Source organism: Fringilla coelebs (genome assembly GCF_963513975.1).
Source record: "Fringilla coelebs genome assembly, chromosome: 14".
Taxonomy (NCBI): domain Eukaryota; kingdom Metazoa; phylum Chordata; class Aves; order Passeriformes; family Fringillidae; genus Fringilla; species Fringilla coelebs.
Genome location: NC_140040.1, coordinates 7011111 through 7033718, shown reverse-complemented (window position 1 = coordinate 7033718; position 22608 = coordinate 7011111). Strand labels below are relative to the sequence as shown.

At 53.9% G+C, this 22608-nt stretch overlaps 3 protein-coding genes across 6 annotated transcripts; 2 read left to right on the top strand and 1 right to left on the bottom strand.

Annotated features, from left to right (window-relative positions):
* Positions 1-2421: 2421 nt before the first annotated feature.
* Positions 2422-7630, top strand: LOC311159354 (C-signal-like; the record flags this gene model as incomplete). The annotated part of the gene is made up of 6 exons (XM_084215393.1): positions 2422-2681; positions 3165-3216; positions 6085-6272; positions 6645-6803; positions 7103-7213; positions 7517-7630. The coding sequence occupies exons 1-6, from the start codon at positions 2538-2540 to the stop codon at positions 7628-7630; spliced, it is 768 nt and encodes a 255-aa protein (XP_084071519.1). The 5' UTR covers positions 2422-2537.
* A 702-nt stretch (positions 7631-8332) lies between these two features.
* On the bottom strand, positions 8333-10310 carry LOC311159348 (C-signal-like). The gene is made up of 6 exons (XM_084215382.1): positions 10153-10310; positions 9819-9870; positions 9429-9616; positions 8988-9146; positions 8756-8875; positions 8333-8468 (listed from the first exon to the last, which is right to left on the bottom strand). The coding sequence occupies exons 1-6, from the start codon at positions 10297-10299 to the stop codon at positions 8355-8357; spliced, it is 780 nt and encodes a 259-aa protein (XP_084071508.1). The 5' UTR covers positions 10300-10310; the 3' UTR covers positions 8333-8354.
* Positions 10311-14246: 3936 nt separating this feature from the next.
* Positions 14247-22073, top strand: ACD (ACD shelterin complex subunit and telomerase recruitment factor). Of its 4 annotated transcripts, none has more exons than XM_084215379.1 (15): positions 14253-14317; positions 14963-15092; positions 15333-15457; positions 16013-16103; positions 16642-16721; positions 16920-16964; positions 17473-17507; positions 17893-18056; positions 18264-18366; positions 18488-18568; positions 18975-19106; positions 19629-19727; positions 19967-20718; positions 21248-21321; positions 21493-22073. In XM_084215379.1, the coding sequence occupies exons 1-15, from the start codon at positions 14259-14261 to the stop codon at positions 21551-21553; spliced, it is 2031 nt and encodes a 676-aa protein (XP_084071505.1). In that variant the 5' UTR covers positions 14253-14258; the 3' UTR covers positions 21554-22073. The 4 variants fall into 4 exon arrangements, with proteins under 4 accessions (XP_084071507.1, XP_084071505.1, XP_084071504.1 ...); XM_084215378.1 differs by having other exon boundaries at positions 18261-18366; XM_084215381.1 differs by lacking the exon at positions 15333-15457 and having other exon boundaries at positions 14247-14317; positions 18261-18366.
* Positions 22074-22608: the final 535 nt, after the last annotated feature.

The following is a 22608-nucleotide window of genomic DNA, read 5'->3' as shown; positions in this document are numbered from 1 at the left end:
GCAATGGTGGGACACGGCGGCCACGTGACGCGGGCGGGCTGAAGCCTCAGTGGGCGCCGCCATTTTAGGGGTGCCGGGCCTGCAGGCACAGCGCGGTTGCCTCAGAAATCGCGTTCGGTCCCTGGTGTGCAACGAACCGACAATGTCGCACTCGAGTGAGACATTGTTTGATTCAGAGCTACCGCAGCCTGGGTGCAGTGTGGTATTCCACGAAGCCAGCACACACCACCGGACTTTCCATGCTGTTATTTATACACAGAAATTCAGGGTTAGTAACTTCTCAAGCACAGCCCTGCTGTTAGGATTGACCAGTACCTTCCACACAAATCACGTAACCCCGGCTAACTTCTATTCACACTCAGGAAAAGGGTCTTTTTGATGTGGAGGGATGATTTTCAGTGTTACAATGAAGATAGTTTGCCTCTAAGATACACGGACCTGTGTATTTTGCCAAGTTAGCAATCCCTAAATCTTGTTCGTTCCGGAATGTCCTTGAGTGAGGGATGCTGGCTGCTCCCTCTTCCAGCGATTAGCTCTCCTTTCCTGCTGATTAGGCTTGAAAGTATACAAAGGTCTTACATCAAAGAACAGCCTGACTTAAGATAAAACTGACTGACACATTCCACATTTTGCAACAATGATGCTGCCCGCTGCCCGGGAGGGAGCTGGGAGCTGTGGAGCTCAGCCGGGAAGGGGCCGTGGCAGAGCAGGAGCTGGCTGGGGGTGCTGGAGGGGTGAACAAAGCCCTGCTGGGGGATGTAATGGCTACAGGTTCTTTGCAGGGGTCTGCGGGGTCAAGGCTGTGAGATGCAGGAGAGGTCACTGCATGGCTCTGGTCATGGAGCTCACAGGAAGGGCCTTGTGGACCCAGGCCAAGGGGCACAGCATGTACGCAGGGGAGGTGCTACGCTGACGAAAAATATCACTCTGAGGACAATCAAGCATTGAAAGGGGGTTTGGGAAGCCTGCAGGGTCCCTGGAGGGTTTTGAGGTCAGGTTCAAGCCCTGGGCAACCCGCTCTGAAGTCATTGCTGATCCTGCCCTCCTGATGGGCCTTGGAATAGAGTTCTCTCAGCTTGTCTCTAACCTGGATGGTTCCCAGGTGACTCTATGGCATTGTAGCCTGGTCTCATCTCTTCCCTGGTGCATACTTTTTGGCCCTGGGCTGTGATTCTGGAGCCATGAGTGTACGGGTGCTGCTGTCCTTGGCTGCCATCGGTCAGCCCTTTCCAAAGGTCACTCCCCTGCTTGGCACTGCCCTGTAGCCATTCCTGGTCGTGCAGCCCTCTTTGCTTGTTTCTGTTGTTTCCTTCCCGAGGAGCCTGGAAGGAAAAGAGGAAACTCCAGTCTAATTTGTTCCTAATGGGAGCTCTGCTCTGGATGCTGCTGGCAGAGCAGGCAAGTCTGTGCAGTGCAATTGTTTGTGCAGGTGATTAGATCTGCAGGAACATCTGCAACAGCAGGTCTATCTCCAACACCATCCAAATCCACACCCAGCATGCTTACCTCTTATGGGGGCCATAGTCTGTCCACTACCATGGAAGGAAACATCACTGCTTCTTCCCCTTCATGATCTGTGTCACCTGAAAGATCATCTTCCAAAACGTGGGGGGCCTTCACCATCTCCTGAGTGTTTCTTTGGTGATTGCCAAATATGGAACCATTCAGCTACTTGGGAAATAGAGACTTCTGTCCCCTCTGACACACTGAGCAACAGGTATGTGCCATGAGGCACATCCAGATGGGATGGACCCACCCCCACTTCTTTCCTCTTATTTTTTCCTCCCTCACCTCATATTCATGTTGCCCCGATTTTTCTCTTTTAGCTGAGGCTTTTTACAAGGCAAGTCTTTGCTTCTATTGACACTTCTGCATCCTAAAAATCCATGCCCCCAGGCTCACCTGGGTTGCAGCAGCCTTGCTTTTACAGGCATTTCTTCAGCTTATAAGCATCCAGCATTGTCCTCCAGCAAGGAGGAAGGTGATGGATATGAGCTTGAAGCCCCAGCAGTCGGTGGTCGAGGCTGCAGGGAGTGGGGGGGTCCTTCTCTGCTGGTTCCTGGGTTCCTTGGGGCGGCGGGGTGGAGTGTTGGCAGTACACAAACTGCACTCCCTGTGCTTCCCAGGCTGGGCTTTGGATTAGTGTCTCAGAATGCAACCATCCCAAATTTACCCCCCAAACTAGGAGATTGCTGGCCACAGCCAGATTTGAACCTGTTCTCCTTTTCTTGGTAGTGCTCTTCCAGGCCTGTGGACGAGGTGGACCCTTCTGCTGCTACAGAGATTCTGGGAAGTAGGGCTTCAGAGGAGCATAGTGACAATGCAGGTGACATGCAGCCCCATGTGCCAAATGTCAGGGAGCCCTTGGTCCTCTTGGGACCCTGTCACCATTTGAGGCAGGCGAGGGGCCAGGTACTGGCACTGTCCCAGTCCCCGTGGGTACCTAGAGCCACACCCTGGGCTGTGCCGGGCTCCTCTTCACGCCAAGCAGGCGGCAACCCTACCGTGTGTCACCACCCGGCGCGGAGGCTGGGGACATGGCTGCGCTGGCTCGGAGCGTCCTGGTGACAGGGTCCAACCGGGGCATCGGGCTGGAGATCGTGCGGCAGCTCGCCGCCAGCCCTCGGCCCCCCCAGCACATCTTTGCCACCTGCCGCGACCCCGAGGGTCCCAGAGGGAAGGTCAGTGTGGGCACAGGGAATGGGATGGTGCTGAGCCAGACGGGCAGAGGGGGTCCGTGGTCCATGCAGCCCTGTTGGCTTGCTGCCCTGGCTGGGTAGCCCAGGAGTGGGGGCAGAAGTGCTCTGGGGGTCTCAAACCCCTGCCAGCTCCCTGGATAAGGCAGTGCCCAGTGTGGCCGGGTGGGATGAGGCTGGAGAGGCAGACGTATTCAGCACTCGCTCCTGGCTGTGCCCATTGCTGGCCAACCCCATCTCTGTGTTTGGATCACTCAGGAGGGGGGGCAGTTCCTAAGCCCAGCAGCACCATTCTCCTGCTGGCTGTGGAGCTGCTGCCCTACCCCGTCCACTGGGAATGACCCTGCGCTCTTTCCCCAGAGAAAGCAAAGCCACCCTGTCTCAGTGACCTGGGAGCAGGGGTGGGACACCTGATCATGCAGCTGGTGGCTTCTAACCTCCTCCCTTGCTCCATCACTTTATTTCCAGGCCCTGCAAGAATTAGCTGACCAGCACTCCAGCATCAAACTGGTCCAGCTAGGTATGGAGCAACCCTTCTCTTTGCACCCAACATTGCTTCCGGCTCTCTGGTGACTTTGGAGGTGGGAGCAGTGGCAGCTTTTGCAGGAAGCTCTAGCCCTGCCAAGTGGGGAGGGATCCATAGGGAGGGATCCATGCACACCTAGGCAAGCTTCTCCCTTCAAATTAAGCTGTGCCCTGGCTGGAGCAGTCAAACTGGCTTCAGAGGAGGCAGAGGTGGGTCCAGACATCTCAGCTGAGCAAGTTTCATGGGAAAGGCATGACGTCTCTTCCCAAGGATGCTAAATACAGTGCCCAGGTTTTGGGCTTGGACACAAGGGTTCACAAAGTGAAGCAAGGCAGGGTACAGTAACTGCCTGGATGGTCCCTAAGTAGGAGGGTTGGTTTGGGATCTGCTTGGAGGTGACCATGGTTGGCATTTCTTTCAGGTAAAAAAGGGAGGAAAAAGGGAGGAAAAAGGGAGGAAAAAGGGAGGACAGTGTTTGGGTGAAGAGTGGGGAGATAAGGAGCACCAGGCTGAGGATATGTCTTGAGAAGCAGAGATTTCCTGTATTCCCCTGTGTCTGGAGAGTGGGGGCTGCTTTTATTAATGAAGAATTAAAAGAATATCTAAATCCAAAAGAAATGTTTAGGCAAAGTGCCTGCACTAGGATTGCCATTGCTGTAAAAAGTGAGGTAGGAAGCAGCTATAGCTTCTAAATACTTGTATTTCACTGAAGCCAATAATAAGAAAACTGAATCAAGGCTATTCCATATCAGTACCTACCTATCTACCTACCTGTTTATTTGTTTAAAAGCATCTGAAAAGTCCAAATAACTTCAGTTTAAGTTCAGTTTTTTTAATATTTCTTAGAAAATAAGACATTCTTGAGTTTAGGCTTTACTACAAAGAGGCAGCAAATCTCTTTTTTGCTGTTAAGTAGATTATTAAAGTAAAATACCTTCTCTGTAATAAAAAATAAATTAGGTGTGAGCCCAAATGGCAGTACCTGTTGGGAAGAGCATGGCCAACATAAAAGGGACATCTCAAGGGACTGGCCACTACATGAACAATATTTACTAAAAACATACAGCCCAAGCCCCAGATTGTCAATAAAGTCCCAAAATAAGCTTAAAAGCGCTTAAATATCAACAGCAACAAGGTATTTTTTAAAAAGAGAACTTGCTTCCAGCTCTCTTGCTCCATAATAAGGAAGGGTTGTCTTCAAACCAGTGACAGGCATGGACTTTTCAAAAAGAAATGTTAAAAAAATAACTCAAAAATGTGTAAGATCTGTCATTTCTTTTCATTCTCTCCTTTCTTTCCCATCCTTATTTCTTCCTGGGAGACAAATGTTGGTTATTTCACCAAATTTGGGGGTTAAGGACTAAAAATATGTTCGTCCCACATGCCTTGAAGCAATGATTCAGCTAATCCAAACAGAGCAGTTAATCATTCACCAGGTGACCAAAAACTCCCTCACATGTGCTGGAGTGACAGAACCTTGAACTTCATCCCATTGTTATCCAAAGAAATAACTCCAAAGCACTCTGTGATTTGTCCTGCAACTGGACATGCAATATTCTCTCAAATCCCAGGGCTTCTTCCCCTCCCAGCAGCCCCCACAACAGCTTATCCCATGGTGTTCCCCTCAAATGTTTTTAGGACACCTCTACAAAGGTCTGGGCTGCACAACACAAGGTAGCAACTAGTCCCGTGCCACTCACATACTTGCTTACCACCATAAAGACATCAGGCTAGTTAAAAATGCCAGGGAAAAGGATCTTTTTGCTGCCCATCAGTGTATAAATATTCCAAGAAAGAAATCTTCAGCCTTGGAAACCTTTGCTAAGTCACTCTTTTCCAAGAATGAGAAAAAAAAAAACCACAGCTAAGGGGCCAAAGTGTTGCAAAAAATAAGGAATCTGGAGTCCCCCACTCCCAGAAGGCTCATCACATTGGCATCTGCAAAAAACAGGCACAGAAGTGTGCATGGGAACAAGGGCACACTCCAGCATGCCCATACACATGAATATTCATTTTTTAAGGGCTCTGTGGTATACCTGAGGTATTAAAAAGCAATATATAAAGTTTCATGTTGGCCTAATCAGCCTGTTTCACATTCTGAAGGTATTTAGATGACCTTTTTAAATAAACAAACTATGGCCACTTCAGTTGGTAAGTATCCAGGACAGGATATAAATCCTACAAGCAACCCTGACAGCTGGACACAAACTTAAAAAGCCACCACTTTTATTGCCTACGTCAGAAAAATCCTACAATTAAAGCATTGCAGAATTTCAAAAGCTATACCAATACTTAAGCAAAGAGGAAGGCACTGGGGATTCTTATCTCTGTTAGCCCAGTTTCAGTTGTGCCTTGTTACTTGAGAGGGGTTGTCCCCACAACTTGGTCAGTAGGGATAGGGAAGTTCAGATTCAGAGCCTGCAATCAAATACTGCAGGCTACATCCCAAATCTTTTATTACTTGTACTCACGTCAGCTCATTTGTCAGCTCCAAAACCTTGTGGGTAACAGCATGAAGAAAAAAATGGCTCCCAGTGGAAATAAACTTGGGAGTCTCAGTGTGCAAGGACCAAGTTTCCCTTGTGCAATCATAAATTCCTTGAATACAGAAAGCAAATACAGACAAGTTTTTCCTACCAATAGCCCCCAGATGACCCAAAATGAGTTGAATTAAGGTTTATTTCAGCTGAGGCTGCAAAACCAAGAGGGAGGACAAACTGCTGCTCATTCCAATGTGCTTAATCTGCTAAACCTGCTGCATCCTTTGTGGATAAGAAGTACTGGTTCCAGCCACAGCACAACTTCCAGTGGGTGCTGTGTGACCCATCAGAGCTGTTCTTCACTTTGCTTTTTCCCTGGCAGACACAGTGAATTTGCCCAGCATCCGAAGGGCCGTGCAGGCTGTGAGGTATCACCTGAAGGACCAGGGCTTGAACCTGCTCATCAACAATGCAGGCATCAGCTCCCATGCCACACTGTGCTCCCTGGACTCACAGGAGATGCTCGACGTGTTTGCCACCAATGTGGTTGGGCCACTCCAGGTTGTCAAGGTATGTCGGGACCTTTTGCATTTCTCTTGCTTGGGAAGATCTTCCCTGATGGGAATAAGGGCACCTCCATGGATCTCCCCTGCCTACCCAGAGAAGCTCAGCAGTTTAGCCCAGCCCAGCATTCCCCGTGCTTAGTTCTTTTCCACCTGGAGCAGCTGCCTGCACCAGGCTCACTGTGCCAGCTCACTCCTTTCCTGGGGATGGGAAAGGCTGGAGCCCGGCCCTGCCTTGGGGCATCTTCCCCATCCCCTGCACTTCTGCCAGGAGTGTCTGTCTAGCTGCTTGTCTACAGTCTCTGATAGAGCCCTCCAGGATGGTCCTCAAATTGGGGTTCTGTTGCATGTTAAAGGAGCATTGGTATCTTTGCATCAGGAATTTCTGCCGCTCCTGGAGCAGGCAGCAAAGGGCGCAGGAAAGGAGGGTCTGAGCTGCAGCAGGGCCGCTGTCATCAACATCTCCTCCAAGCTGGGCTCCATTGGGCTGTGCCTCCGTGTGCCAGAGGCCCCCATGTACCCGTACCGGGCCAGCAAGGTGAGCTACCAGGGGAGGTGCTGGAGATGCTGTCCCAGGCATGGTGCCCATGGAGGGGAGGGAGCCCCTGGATGACCCCCTGCCCCAGCCACCCACCCCCTGCCTGGTTCTCCCAGGTGGAAGCACAGACACTGGAACAGCAGCAGCCTGGACTGAGCCTATCCTGCAGGTCATGCTGATGCTTTGCCACAGGACCAAGCCCCATTTCCCAGCTCCACAGCCATTTTGTGGTTATGAAATGTCTTCTCTCCTGCCCACCCACCCCCTGGGTTGTGCTGGCAGGGCTGTGCCTCTTCCAGGCTGCCCAGAACATGGTGACGAGGTGCTTGGCCGTGGAACTCCAGGACAAGGGGATTTTGTGCATGGCCATCCATCCTGGCTGGGTGAAGACTGACATGGGCACACAGGAGGTACTGGGCTGTGCAGGGGAGGGTCAGCAGGACACCCACTGAATCCCCATGTCCTGGGGAGGGCAGAGGCACTTGGGGGATTTTGTGTGATGCTGTGGGCTGCCAGGACCACTTCTGGAGCAGAGCAGGCAGAGAGCTGCAACATACTGAGTACATGGGATAGCCAGCCCTGTCTTCCCAAGCCAGCCTGGAGAGGTATGGCAGTAAGGAAAAATATCCCCATGAGCACCATGGATGCTGCTCTCGGGCATGCACCCTCCCCAAGAGCTGCTCTCTGTTACAGCTCATTGTCCTTTTCTGCAGGCACCACTGACAGTGGAGTACAGCGTGAGGGGCATCCTGACCATGCTGGCCAGCCTCTCACAGGACACCTCTGGAGCCTTCCTTGACTGGGAAGGGAACAGCCTGCCCTGGTGATGGACAAATGGACAGTGCTTCTTGCCCATGCTGCAGCCTCTGCTCACTGGCTCACCACTCAGCACGGTCACCCTTGCTCAACCTCAACCCTCCCCACACTGCTGGGGAGAGGGAATCAGCTTGGGAAACAGCCTCTCTCTCCTTTCCCACATCATGTGTTCCCTGTGGTCCCCCTGTACCCCTGGCCTGTGTAAACTCTGGCAGCTGATTGCTCTGTGCTCTGTCTCCACACCCAGTCTCAAACCCCCATCTGAGCCCGGGGCAGGATCCCTGTGCTCTGCCCGAGCTCCGTGTGTCCCTCTCTCCCACCTGTGACCAGGCATCCCCAGCTGAGGGGAGAGGGCAGCTGCTCCCTGTGATCCCCAGCCCCTCAGGCAGCTCAGCCTGGGCAGGGGAAAGCCAGTCCTGCAGGGACTCAGAAGATCTCTCTCCTCTCAGGAGATGGGCCCTGCTCCAGCTCCTCCAGTGCCTCCAGAGGGGAGGTCTCCAGAGGGCAGTCACGGTGCCATGGGATCTGCTGGCTGGAACTCATGGGCATGCCAGTGACAGCCGTGGGTTGGGGGCAGCTGTGGGCACCACCAATCCCCAGTGCAGGAAAGGGCCTCCTATGAGCTGGCACTGCACAACAGAGCTGGGGGTCTCAGCAAGAGTTTATTGAGGATGTGGGGGAGGTGGGAGCAGTGCCAAAGGGACCTCTTGGCTGCCAGGATCCTGAAGTGGTGCCTCACCAGGGGATGACGTTCCCTTCCCAGTCCAGGTAGGCGCCGGTGTCCTTCTCAGAGAGGGAGGAGAGGACCTTCAGCATCCCTTGCACGCTGTCATCCACTGTCAGGGGAGGCTGTGGGGCAGAGGGGGAGATGCAGTCCATGCCCAAGACCTGGCTGAGGGCCCTGGAGCAGCTGGAGCCAGGGGAAAAAGCTGCTCCAGGGCAAAGAGAAAGCTAAAAACCCCAGGGGGAGGGACTGAGACGAGAACAGAGGGGATGGGGACACCCAGCACCCAGGACCAGGACAGGGGGAGCTGCCTCAGGCAGGGAAGCCATGGGCAGGGGCTCAGGACAGCAACTCCCAGCCATGCAAAATAAGCACAGCAGCTCTGATGGACTTGCCCCGGGGAAATTCCTACCACGTGTCCGGCAGAGCTGCCCATGTCAGTTTGCACCCAGCCGGGGTGGAGAGCGACGCAGAGGATGCCGTGCTCCTTGTACGCCAGGGACTGGCACTTGCTCAGCATGTTCAGAGCAGCCTGTGGGGAGAGAATGCAGGGCTGGTGGTGGGAGGAGAAGGGGGGCTGCAAGGGGACCCGCAGCTGGGCAGGGCAGGGGAAGTGAATTTGTCCCCAGCACGTGTGACAGCACCTTGCTGCAGCGGTAGGAGACACTTTGCATCAACTCCCAACCAAAGAAAGAAGCGATGGAGCCGATAATGCTGGATATGTTGACGATGGCAGCCTTGCTGCAGCTCAGCCCTGAGCCTGGGCTGCCCTGGGCAGCCTTCTTCAGCAAGGGTAGAAATGCCTGTGAGGAAACAGAGGGGACAGGAGCACACACGGACATGGCACAGGGCAGGGGAGAAGCTCCTTGCACAGTGGGCAACATTGACACCAGCACTGGGGCATCAACCCTCCTCTTTCCCAGTGCTCCAGCCTGGCTGGCTCCAGCTCCTAAGCTCCAGCCCATGGCTCCCTGAGCTTCTCATCAATCGAGAGCCCACCAGGGTGGAGGCAGGATTCCCTCCCACCAGCCCTTCATGTTTCCCCAGGACAGTTCAACTTGGGCCGACTTGGGTGAGGATCTCACCTGGCCCATCAGCAGGGGGCCAACCGTGTTGGTGGTGTAAACCTCCCTCATATCCTCCGATGTCTCCATATCAAGCGTGTTCAACTTCACAATTCCAGCATTGTTGATGAGGAGGTTGAGCCCAGAGCCCCCCAGGTGCTCCCCAACCTTGGCTGCAGCTGCCTTGATGCTGGCGGGGTCAGAGACTTCTGCAGGGCCAACACAGGGGAGGTCAGAGCCTGTGTCCCCATGCTGGAGTCCCCTCTGTTCCCCTGGAGGTGGCAGTGCCCGATGGCCCTGCAGGCACCGGCCCATGGCACAGCTCCCTCCCAGCACGGGCTCCCAGGGTGTGCCCAGCTGGGCACTCGCCAGAGGAACTGGGGCAAAGGACCCGCACCTCGGGGCACCTACCGAGCGGGATGATGATGATGTTGGGGTGCTTGGAGGCCAAATTCTGTAACTCCTGAAAGAGAGGGCACTGTGTAGGCATGGAGAGGCTGGAGGGACTGTGCAGAGGCTCAGCCGTTCCCAGGCAAAGCCCATGCCATTCAATCTCTGCCCCTGTATCAATTTGTGTCCAACACCTGCTCCAGCTGCCACATCAGTGGGGCTCTGTGCCTTCTATACATGCACAGCTGGTCCTGTGGTGTCCCAAGCCAGCTGACCTGTTCTGCAGGTGTCTGACTGCAGCTCCAGCCCCTTGTAAACACCATTTCTGATCCAGTCTCCCCCTGCCCAGTCTCACCTGCGCTCGCTGTCCCTTGGGGTCCCGACAGCCTGCAAAGATCCACTGTGGTGGGTTTGGCATCTTCAGGAAATGCTGGACGAGCCCCAGGCCGATGCCTCGGTTGGCGCCAGTCACCAGAACGGAGCGGACGTGGAGCCCTGCCATGCTGCCCTGGCTGTGGCTGCACTGTTCTCACTTGCACTCTGCCAGTGCCTTTTGCTGCTTGGTTATCTCGCATGTTCCCATGAGGACTTGCATCAGCTCGTGGCTCTGGGAAGTTCTCTGCTTGCACCTCAATCTCTTGGCTCTGGTCCATACCCATGATCCACTTTTCCTGCTGGCTGTGGAATGACGCAAAGGGAGCCAAGTGCCCTGCCCAGACAGGGAATTGCCCTGGGCTAGGTGTCAGGAGTGTTGCTTTATGCTACCAAACCTGACACTTTTGGTTTTCAGGGCCAGCACTATCCCTGTCCTTGTAGTGCGACACCCTCTCCCACCACCTCCCTCCCTCTTGGGATCCCAGGCCTGCCCTCCCCTTGCCCAAGGTCAGGCAGGCAAGGCTGGACTCGCTGACTCTGCACAGTGCAGTTTGTTGGCCTTAGTTCATGCAATGCCAAAGCCAGCGCTGGGGAGAGAGCAGTCAGGACAGGTGAATGTCTCGTGAGGACTCGAGGATGGAGCAGCCAGGAGAGACAAGTGTTCCTTAGCCACAAGAATAGGCTGAGAAATGTAGAAACCCTTCAGGACCACTGGGAAAAACCCTCCAGGGCTGACCAGAGTGACCCCTTTCCTCAGAGTCTGTTCTAACAGCACCTATAACCTATTTGTGACAGAAGGATAATCCCTGCCCCATCCCTGAAGTGTTCATGGACAGGCTGCATGGGCTTCTGAGCAACATGGTCTAGTGTAAGATGTCCCTACTTGTTCAGGGTGGTTGGAACTAGATGGTCTTTAACATCCTTTCCAGCCCAAACTATGGCTCTGTGATGCTATGATAAAATTCAGGTTTGCCCCTGGTGTGACTTTGGTGCAGCTGGGAGCCAGGGCTGTGCCCAGGCACACGCACTGCAGGTGAACATCCAGCCCCAGGGTGGCCCAGGTACTCCCCAGCTCTTTCCTGAAGTACAGACTGAACCAATTGATGGACTAAACTCCCAGGGGAGCATCTGACTGGTGGATTCAGGAGCTTTGGACAGGTCTGAGGATCACTGAATCATAGAATCATCCCCCAGGAGCTCCTGTTGCACCTGAAACAATGGAGAACCATGATCTGCATGTTTCCATGTGTCCCCACCCTGCAGGGAGGGTCTGGGCATCTGATGGATGATGGATAGATTGTACTTGGTGGTCTTAGGGGTCTTTTCCTGTCTATATGATTCTCCGATTCTATGATTTCATGGCCTCCCCAGCTGGTTCCTGCTGCAGCATCACTCAAACTGCCCAGACCATTTGCAACAGTGGAATATACACATTTAAGATAGTTCAAAGATGTTGTGTAGGTAGTTTAAAGTAGTTAATGACCACTCTATGGGATGTGATTGGGCAGGACTAGGGGGCATAAGCTTGTGGAACCTCTCCTGCTCCAGCTGGAGATGCTTCTCCAACTTTGCTTTGCAACTGGACAATGATGAGCTGTCATGTTCAGGAGATCTGATCCTCCATCCAAATGCAACCTTTCCAAATAAATCAGCTTTTGTCAGTAAGAGCAAACCCTGCTGCCTACTCTTCTGTGTGCGTGGTGAGATGACCCTGGCTGGATGCCTGGCATCCGCCAAAGCCACTCTATCACTTCCCTCTGCAACTGGACAGGGGAGAGAAAAAAATGTAACAAAGGTTCATGAATAGAGATAAGGTCCAGGAGAGATCACTCACCAAATAATGTCAAAGGCAAAACAGACTCAAACTGGGGATATTAACTGAATTTGTTACTAACAAAATCAAAGCAGGATAATGAGAAGTAAGATAAATGTTAAAAATACCTTCCCTCCACCACTCCCTTTTCCCCAGCTCTACCTCCCCCTGCTTGGCAGTGCAGGGAGGCAGGGAATGGGGGTTGTGGTCAGTTCATCACATGTATTCCCTGATGTGACTCAGGGATAAGAGTTGAAGTCCTTCCCCTGCTCCAGCATGGGGTCCCTCCCATGGGAGACGGGTCTCCATGAGCTTCTCCAACGTGAGTCCATCTCCTGGGCAACAGTTCTGCACAAGCTGCTGCAACATGGATCACTCTTCCCTGGGGTGCAGTCTTCAGGCACAGGCATGGCTGCACCATGGGCTGCAAGAGAATCTCAGCTCCAGTGCCTGGAGCATCTCCTCCCCCTCCTTCTGCACTGACCTTGGTATCTGCAGAGCTATTCCCCTCACGTGTTCTCACTCCACTCCTCTCTGGCTGCAATTACATCTGCACAAAAACTTTTTTGTTTTCTTGTTAAATATGTTATCACAGAAGTCTTAGCACTGTGGCTGAAGGGTTCGGCCTCGGCCAGCAACACGTCTGCCACTGGCTCTGCTGGACATGGAGGAGGCTCCTGGCAGCTTCCCCAGAAGGCCCACCCCCACCAAAACCTGGCCATGCAAACCAAACACATGGTGACAATTACATGCATCTTGCCATGCCATTTCAGTGCCCCAGTGTCAGCCCACTGATGGAACCACAGCCTCTGGCACGGGGATAGAAGGCACTGACTGCCCCAAGTCACACCTGAACTGCCTGAGGGGAGGAATTTCCCATCCCTTCAGCCAGAACATCTCCCAGGTTGCTTGACAGATTTGACCAAGTGGCTTTAATACCTTAAGATGAGATAAAGGATGGGCAAGGCTGTTGTGGCAGGATGCTTCTTCCCACGGGCAACCATGAGGGGAAACCCTGGGATTTACCTGGGGGGGGGAGCCAAAACTAAAGGAAAGAGCATAAAACCAAGGTAGAGTTCCAGGGATGGTTTGACATCATGTGTGAAACACTGAATAGCAAACTGTACTGACTGGGGAGGGACCAATTGCTCCAACACCCCACCACGGGCAGGGTCACCTTCCCTTAGGCCCAGAGCCCCATCCAACCTGGCCTTGAACATTTCCAGGGATGGGGCAGCCTCAGCTTCTCTGGGCAACCTGTGCCAGTGACTCACCCCACTAGCAGGGAAGAATTTCCTCCTCATATCTAACCTAAACCTGCCTTTTTTTATTGTTTGTAGCCATTCCCCTTTATGCCATCACTCCAGGGTGATGTCCAAAGTCCCTCCCCAGCTCTCCTGTAACCCCTTTATGTACTGGAAACAGCTCCAACATCTCCCCAGACCCTTCTCTTCTAGAAGGGGACGTGTGTGCCCAGCAAAAGCGCCGGGGTTGGGCACAGGGATAGGGCAGGGCATAAGTCTCAGAATCTCTGCTGGTCAGAGTGACTGAGATACATACAAGCCTCTTTTTCCCAGCCCGGCAGTCGAAGAAGGAGTCAGGATTCTTCTGTTCTCGTTCTCAAGGTTGTTTATTATTTCTTATCTATAACATTCCTTCTCCAACCCGCCGCAGGTCGGTCTGGCAGGTCGGGTTGAGGCACACTGGCCGCCCTCGGGGCGGTGTTATCTTTTTATACTAAAAACTACATGTACATTATTTACCATAACTTCCCAATACCTATCACCTATGTTAGACAGTGAGTTTCCACCTTAAACCAATCCAAAAGTGCCAGCATCACAGCAGAGATGGAGACCAAGAAGCAGAAAGGCTGGACACGCCCAGGTTCCCCCATCTTGCCTCCTGAACCCCCATTCTAAAAACCCCAAAAATCTATTTTTCACCCCCTGACGAACTATTATTCTCCTTAAACTCTCTTGACTTGTAATTCTTCATACAAAGGTTGGTAATTGCTCTTCTATGGGTCAGGATCAAAGGCACAGGGGTCTTGGGCTCTGTGCCAAGGTCTCTGAGCCCGCCGGGCAGGGGCTCGAGTCCTCCAGGGCAGTCAGAGGAACGTCCTGGGTTCCGACACGGGACTGGGACTCGGGTGAGACGGAGGGCCGGGGCGGGGATGGGGAGGGCCGGGAGCCGGGCCCGTCCGCCCGCCCCGCCCCGCCCCGCCCCGGAGGTGGCGCTGCCGGGCCCCGCTTCCTGTTCCGGGCCGCGCGGCCATGGCGGCGGCGGCCGCTCCGCCGGGCGGGGCGAGCCCGGGGCTGGCGGCGGGGGAGCGGTGAGGGGGGCCGGGAGGGGGTCAGCCCTGCCTGCCCTGAGCCCCCGCCTGGCCCCAACCTCGTGTGGCCCAGACCCACTTCCCTCAGCCCCACCTGCCCTTATCCCCTGCGTGTCCTCCCTTGTCTGTTTTCGTCCCCTGCCTGCCCTCAGCCCCACCTGCCCTTATCCGCTGCCTGTCCTCCCGTGTCTGTTTTCATGCCCTGTTTGCACTCAGCCCCTGCATGTCCGCAACCCTTACCTGTTCCCAGCCCCTACCTGTCCCCAGTTCTTCTCCCTTTCACAGTTCAGACAGTTATAGTTAAGACTTGCTCCCACGAGAATAGTTATTGGGTGATAATAAACAATATGGAAAGAGGTAGAAATAAATGTCTTCTCCTGTGTGGGAGACTTGCAGAAGGCCAGGCACACTCCAGAGCTGTGAGTGTTCCCCTCTGCTGTCCCAGCAGGATGCAGCAGGACCTGTGTGCCCCCAGCAGTGTGGTTTCCTCAGCACGAAGCCCTTAGGATGGGTCCTTGCAGAGAAGTGGGTGCACTTGGGTGGATTTGAGCAATCTCCTGGGTTTGTGGCTGTGCTTGGAGTGCAAAACCCTTCCCAGGGTTGGAGCACTGCTTATGGCTTGGTGTCTTGTCTCTTCTCATGTAGTCTTGTGTGTGAGGACAAGAATGTGGCTTCTCCCAAGCTCTACGTCCTGGAGCCATGGATTGCTGACCTCTTGGTGAATTACGAGCGAGTGGATGAGCGTGAGAATTTCCTGGCTGGTCAGGTGGTGCGGGTAGGTACCCAGAGGGACTGTCCCAAAGTGCTCCAACAGCCTTTGAAATCAATTCTGGGAAGTGTGCAGTGGTTCCCAGTTTGGTGGCTGTGGATGTGCAACTCTTCCTCCTCAATGTCCCTGATTTTAATTTTTTTTTTAAGGAGGAAAAGCTTGGTGTCATGGCTGCCTTCCTGTGAAACTTGTTCCAGGTCTACAAATAAGGGCTCTTTTTTGTCCCCTTCTCCAATCTCCTGACAGGTCTTGAGTGACTCCAGTGCAGCTGGCCAGCCTGGGCTCCCCCAGGACGCTGTGGTGCAGGTCTCTGACGGATCCTGCTACATCCGTGTGGTCATTACAGCCGAGGCTCTGCAGGCAGAGGAAAAGTGGGTTGCACCGTGGCTGGGACAGCAGTTCTGCACAGCTGCTGGGAGCAGCTGGGGCTCCTGCCTGCTCTTGTTTCAGGTTGTGTTAAGCTAAAGCAACCTCAGGGTGGGAAGTTGGTGTGAAAGAGCTGCTAAGAGAAGAAAGCTGGAATGCCCTTGCTGCAGTGTCTGCTGGTTGGGATGGGCAGGGATCCACGGCAGAAGCTGTGATGCTATTAGAAAGGACTGTAGAGCCCTTGGATTTTGTGGAAGGAGCCAGATCATTAACCATGGTAGCCTGGGTTGCTCCTTTAGTGCTTTCCTCCATTTCCCCATTTGGACACCTTTAAACTGTTGGGGTGCTGGTAGCAGAGAGCCAAGGATAAGCAGCAGGAAGAAGCTGCTCTTAGGCAGGAATTACCAAGGAATAAGGAGCCCTTGGTGCCTGCTGCTCATGCTGAGACATGTTCCAGAATGCCCCAGTGTGGTTGGCAGAGTTCTTGCAGGAGCCCCACTGTGTGTCAGGGGGGGTCCAGCTCTGTTCTTCAAGGCACTCCTGCTCTGCTCCTTTTCCAGCGCCCACCTGCAGCTCAGGCTTTCCAGCCTTAATTGCAGAATTATCGTCCTGCAGAAGTACACGGTGTGTTTTCAGGACAAGGCCAGGCTGGTAAGTGCTCTGAGGAGTGTAAGCAGCCTGTTCCTTTACCTTGCTGTGCTTCCTGCACTCTTGCCTGCTTCCAGCTGCTCCCAGGAGCAGAAGGCAGGTGATGGGTGGCCTTTCATTTCCATCTGCAGCTCCTGTGGGGTCTGCAGCAGCTGACCTGGGCAGGGATGAGCCCTCACTGGGGTTGGGGTGCATCTTTCCCAGGGTCACCTGGCTGTCACCTCTGCCTGTTGGACAGCTGCAGAAGGCCTGCATGGGCTGGTGGCAGAGCAGCCCACTGTCCCCTTGCAGTGGTTCAGAGGTGTCCCCACAGACTCCCCTGGGCTGTCCCACCCTGGCGTGTGGCTCTTGCAGAGACATCAGCTGACACAGGAAGATACAAACTCCTGTTTGAAGGGGGGTTGTCCTTTTTGAGGGGACCTTCTCTTAGACTGGAGGGTTGGCAGAGCTGGGGTGGGTGTGGGAGTGCTGGCTGGCCCCAGGGAAGGCAGGGACAGTGGTGGGACTCAGAGGTGCCTTACAGGCTCTGTCCTCCCCACAGGAGGACTGCGAGTTTTACCTCACGGCCCAGCAGTTCATCGTGCTGCCCATGCAGAGACAGAGGATGGAATCATCTGATGGGTATGGCCCATGGGATGGGGGGGTGGGGGCTGTGCTCAGGGAGACTTCTTCATCTTCCCCACATCAGCACTGACCCTGGGAGTCCTGATGTGATCTGCTTGTGGCAATCCCTTTTGAAGGAGGGATTGTCTCCAAGGCAAGAGAGAAGGGAGATAAGGGTTTGGAGGGAATCAGTAACTGGCTTCTCTCTTGCTGTAGGAACCAGGACCCCTCTGTGGTGAAGAAGATAAAGGAGCTCTGGCTGTGAGTATGGGGCTGAGGGATGTATCCAGATACCCTGGTGTGTGCAGCCTCAGACTTGGGGTTAGAGCAGGCTGGCAAGGGCTGGCACAGGTTATGGCAGCTCCTGGTTAACCTGTGTTACTCCTTTCCCTGGAATGTGACAGAGTTGAATAGACCATGAAATATGAAATTGTGGTAGCACATTGCCAGCCTCTTCGTCTGAGCTAGGAGGAAACACCTGTGGGGAGCTTGTTCCTGCCAGTGGTGGGCAGCACAGCTGCATGGGTGAGCCCTGCACAGCTCATTCTTCATCCTTGGAGATCCTCAGGGTCTTCAATCAATCCATCTCCAGGGGTGAGGCTTCCTGATGGCTGTTCCTGGCATACTGAGCATGTAGCCAGATCAGCACCCAGTGGGGGATCACTACTTTCACAGGCTGCTTCTTCCAATCCAGGGTGCTTGATCTATGACCAAGAGCTGTGTATGTCCCAGCCCTAACCTGGCTTTGTCTTCTCCTTGGTCATTACAGGAGGAATCTTGCTGTGAGGAACGCTCCCAGCTCAGGTAAAGGGTTGTGGGGGGCATGCAATGCTCTGACTACCTGGGGGAGCCCTTGGGTTCCTCAGCTTGGTCCATGTTAGGCACAGGTAGCACAAATCTGGTCAGATCTCACAAGTGTATATTGCCAACCCCCAGGGCAGGAAGAGATAATGCTGACAGCTAAAGCAGAGTGGGACATTAAATGCCTGTGCTCATGCTCCTGGTCCAGGATTTGTGAAGAAATAAAGATAGTTTCTAGAAGCAAAGGAAATGTAGAATTGTGGGTGTTCCCACAGGTTTCGGTGTCATGACAGTCACCAAGTCATGCAGCAGGGTAAACGTGTTTGCAAGTGAGGCTTGCCTGAGTTCAGCTGTCTCCTCCACTGGAGTCTGTGTGTTCTTGCTCCAGAGCCCTCTGTGTCTCAGCTGATTGATGCCATAGGACAGAACCAGCTGGAGATTTTGAAGGAAAATGCCGAGGAATGCTTGGATTTATGGAAATCAAAGGAGAAGCCAGTGACAGCGGAGGATGAGGTTCTCATCACCCAGTGGGAGGCAGAGCGCAAGAAGGAGGTCAGTCCATGTGCTGGGACCAGCTGGGACAGGGCTGTGACAGCTTGGGGTGCTCTGGTGGGTGGGAGAAGGAAGGGAAAGGACAGTGGGCAGAGCTGGAGGTTTGCTGGGGAGGGAGATGGTGTTGGGTTGGCAGGTACAGGTAGACTCCTGCATCTGGATAGGGACTGCCCAGCAAAAACCTTGTCACGTGTCTCATTTCAGCAGGGTGAGGATGTTTTCATGGTCCCAGTCAGTGCCCTGGTGATCCCTCCTGAGGAGGAGGCAGTTGTTTGTGATTCTTCTGAGGCAGTGTCTGCAGGGTACACAGGTAGGCAATGCAGCACCCAGGCATGTGAAATTAGGGGCTCCCTGGGGTGGGGAGAAGAGTTCCCTTGCTCTGGGTGTACCTCATGCTGGGGATATGACCAGCAGTGCCCCTTTCATTGCAGATGCAAGCCAAGTAGCTCCTGGAAGGAGTAGTGATGACAGGACAGTGCCAGGAGACCCAAGTGTTGTATCTCAAATCAGCTGTGAGTAGCAGAATCTGCAGATCCTGGAAGGATTTGTGTTGGAAGGCACCTTAAAGAATATCTAGACCCAGTCCCTGCCATGAGAAGGGACCCATTGCACTAGACCAGGTTGCTCCAAGCCCTGTCCAGCTTAGCCTTGAACACCTTCCAGGGCTGGGGCAGTCACATCTTCACTGGGCAACCTGTGCCAGGGCTTCCCCACTCTCACAGGGAAGAATTTCTTACAAATATCTAATCTAAGCCTGCCCTCTGTCAGTGTGAAGCCATTCCCCTTTGTCCTGCCACTCCATGGCCTTGTCTAAAGTCTTTCTCCAGCCCTCTTGGAGCCTCTTTAGATGCTGTAAGGTTCTTGAAGGTCTCCTTAGAGCTTTCAGTTCTCCAACCTGAATAACCCCAACTCTCTCAGCCTGTCTCCATAGCAGCAGTGCTCCAGCCCTTGGATCATCCTCATGGCCTTCTAAGAACACTCCAGATCCCATCCAGCCTTTAGTTTCCTCTACAGTTGGCTCAGCCCATCTCCTTGGATTGAGTGGAGGAGGTACTGGTGTGGCCAGGTCTTTGGGAGACCTTGAGCAGGCAGGGGATGGTCCCAATCCTCGAGCTTCTTGAAGCTGCAGCTTTGGTTGATTGTGCTGGGAGCACAAGAAGTCATTTTGATGCCATCACTGAGCGTGAGTCTCCTGCCCTGGTGTGGGCTCCTCTCTGGCTCAGCACCATGATGGGTTTGTGTCACCTTACTTGGCTTAGTGTCACCAAGCTTTGCTGCAGAATTTCCTGTGGAAGCTCCGTGTGGAGGAGGAGCTGAAGGGAAGAACTGTTCTGGGCAGTGCAGGGTATAGGAGAAGGCCTTCTTCATACCTGCCTACTCTCTGGGCAGTGTCTGCCTCTCCACTGCCTGCTCTGTGAGATCTTGGAAAGGGTCTCACTGGAATATGCCATATTTTGGGCTGGAAAGGGCTCCCCTCAAGAGCTGTCTCTGAGACCTTGTGCACAGGGGAGCCACAGGGATTGGGCAGCTGCTTTCTTTGCCAAAATCAACCCTCTGGATTCTTCATTGCAGATGCTGCATCACCAACCTTGTCAGATAGCCTGGAGGGATCCCTGGACAACCCCTGGAATGGGATGCCCTCATTGTCTTTGACCCCGAGCTCTTCAGATGGTGAGTCCCCATGTCCCAGGGCATCCAGCCTGCCTTCCTGGCAGGAGACAGCTCCTCTCTTCTCAATGGGTGTAGCTCACCCTGGATGTTGGCTTGATCTTCTCTGGCCATAAAACAGTGCTGTGGTGTTCACATAGCCTGGACCTGCATCATTCCAGGCCTGACACTCTTCCTGTGTGCCAGGGCAGGTCCCACCACCAGCCCCCTGCTCAAATTGATGATGCTTTTCCTCTTACTAGAGAAGACCTTTCAATCTGACCCTCCCCTGAAGACCCAGAAAGATGTGGCTGCTGACAGCAACACCACTGACCTGTTGGAATTGTGCAGCTCTCCTGAGGGCTCACCCCAGGGAGAGCCAGCACAGACCTCTTCTCCCTCCCTGCTCCGCTGCTACAGCAATCCCAGTCCAGCAGAGATCAGCACCAGTGAGGCAGCATCAGCTGCAGAGGCAGCCTGGGATGCCCTGTGTGCTGATCAAAGCCTGCAGGGATCCAGGGGCTCTCAGCCCATCCTCCTGCCCACTCTTTCTCCAGTTTTCTCAGTCTTGCCCAGCAGCTTGCAATTGCCACCTGGCAGGATTCCTCACAGGGAGCAGGCCTGCTCCAGTGGCACAGCTTTCTCTACAGAGGTGTTGAAGCCTGGACTGGCTCATGCCAGGACAAAGGGAGGACAGACTGTGGGTGCCAAGAGGAAGCAGGTGGAGGAAGATGAGCAGGCCCCCTGTGAGCAGCAGCATCTCCCAGGCACCTCGAAGCGCAGGGGGAGAGGCACACACAAGAGATTGGTGCTCAAGAACTCACGGGGTGCAAAGAAGAGCAGAAAGGAGACAGGGCTGCAGAGTAGAAAGGAGCTTGAGGAGGAAGAGGAAGAGGAGGAGGAAGAGAAAATGGAGGAGGAAATTGAGGAGGAAATTGAGGAGGAGGAAGAGCAAGCATCCCCTGCAAGAGCTGGGCCCAGCTCCAGGCCGGAGCAGTGCAGCGCTCCGGAGCCGGTAAATACAGAGCAGCTGGTGAGGTCCCATGAGGGCTGGGGGTGCCTGGGGAGGCTCTCTGTGCCCACAGCACTGGTGTTCATCCCCACAATCTTTCCTCACCTGGCTGGTGGGGATGGGAAGTTGAACACAGGTGTCAGTGTAGATGGTAGAGGATCTGGGAACTCTGAGGGAATCATGTAATCACTTAGGCTGGAAAAGAGCTCCCGACTTGGAAGTCTAACCATTCCCCAGCACTGCCAAGCCCAGCACTGAACCATAGCCCCAGCTGCCATATCCACAGGTCTTTAAATCCCCCCAGGGATGGTGAAGATGTGGTTTAGCCTGAGTAAAACAGTTGGGTAGGAACAAACAATTGCTGGAGCATCTTCTGAGCTCTCTGGGTAAAAGAAGATCAGAAGAACAGAGGGAGACACACCTAAATCCTAGGTGTTTTGCTGAGGTTATTGGGCTCTCAGGCTGTATGGGGCAGCACTCTGGGTGCTGTGTCTGGAGCAGACCCATCTCACCTTCCCCTTTACTTTTGTAGTTTGTGGAGAGACCATCCCAGTACCAGTATGAGGCACCAAGCCCCGAGCTCTGCCAGCAGGTACAATCTATCAGGTCAGTGCCATATCAGCCATGGACTCTTGTCTGTCCCTTGTTCCCGCAGTGGGACTCACATACCTATAGTGAGTCCCCAACCTCTGCCCTGCCCCTTGTCACCAGCTGCCCCAGTGGTATGTCTACAGCTGGGTTTCTTCTCACCCTGTCTCCTCCTGTCTGGTTTCTCAGGATCTCAAAGGCAATGCTGAAGTGGGCATGCTGGATGCTGACTGAGGAGGAGGACTCCTGAGCCCAGCCCATCTTTCGTTCCTTTGTTTCTTCAGTGGGTTTGTCAGAACACTGGGAAGAGTGGTTGGGGGAGGGATGTGGGGATACCAGAAGCTCTGTGCCCCAGGAGACTGCTGAGTGGGCTGGCCTGGCGGCAGAAACCCTGGTTCCAAGGGTGCTGGCATATGACCTTGAAAGCCAATACCCTCAGTGCCAAGAGGGGAAAGAAAGCTTTCATTCAGGCATGCCTATATGTGAGCCAGCATCCCTCTCCCACCTCTTCATCCTTTTCAAATGCCTTGTCCCAGCAGGTGGGGACAAGAGGTGACCCAGTGCCACCATAGCAGCAATGGCAGAGGCCCCACAAGCTGATCCTGCTCCGAAGGTACCCCAGGAGCTTGGATGGTTTATTGAATAAGTTTAGGTAGGGTCCTGCACTGTTTATTACAAAAAATATCCCGCAGGGTTATGCTGTAGAAATTAAAAATTGTATATTTTTTAAATACACAGCTCTTGTATTAAAAAAAAAAAAAGAAAAAAAACCAAAACAAGCATCTTGCTTTGTCGTAAACATCCGTGTAAGGAATGCGTTTGGTCCGGAGCAGAGGGCAACACAGGAGAAAGCCACTGGGGTGTCAGGATCACGCTGGTGCCGTCAGGGAGCTGCGGGATGGAGCTGCGTGCTGAAAGGCGCTGGGTCGTGGTCCTGCTGATGGAAGCCTGCGTCTGGCGGGGGCTGGAGAGAGCAGTACCCCATGGGGTCAGGAGCTGGAGTGGTGAAAGTGCCATGGGAACGCTTCCTAAAAATTGCTGGCTGCCTAAAATTACCGGCTCCCCCGCTGCAGCCCACAGCGACAGAGGGCACTGTGTAACACCACTGGATGCATCCTGCAGGCTCTGACAGTCCCTGGGCATCTGGGCAGTGCTGGTGGCCCGGCTGTCCCCATGGTGAAAATTGGGCGATGCCATCACTGGCACATCCACGCCAGCCTGGTGCCCCGTCTATCCTCTCTGCACCCCAGCTGCCAAGCACCCCGGCACAGTGCACTTGCTTGCAGGGTTTTATTGGGAGCAGCG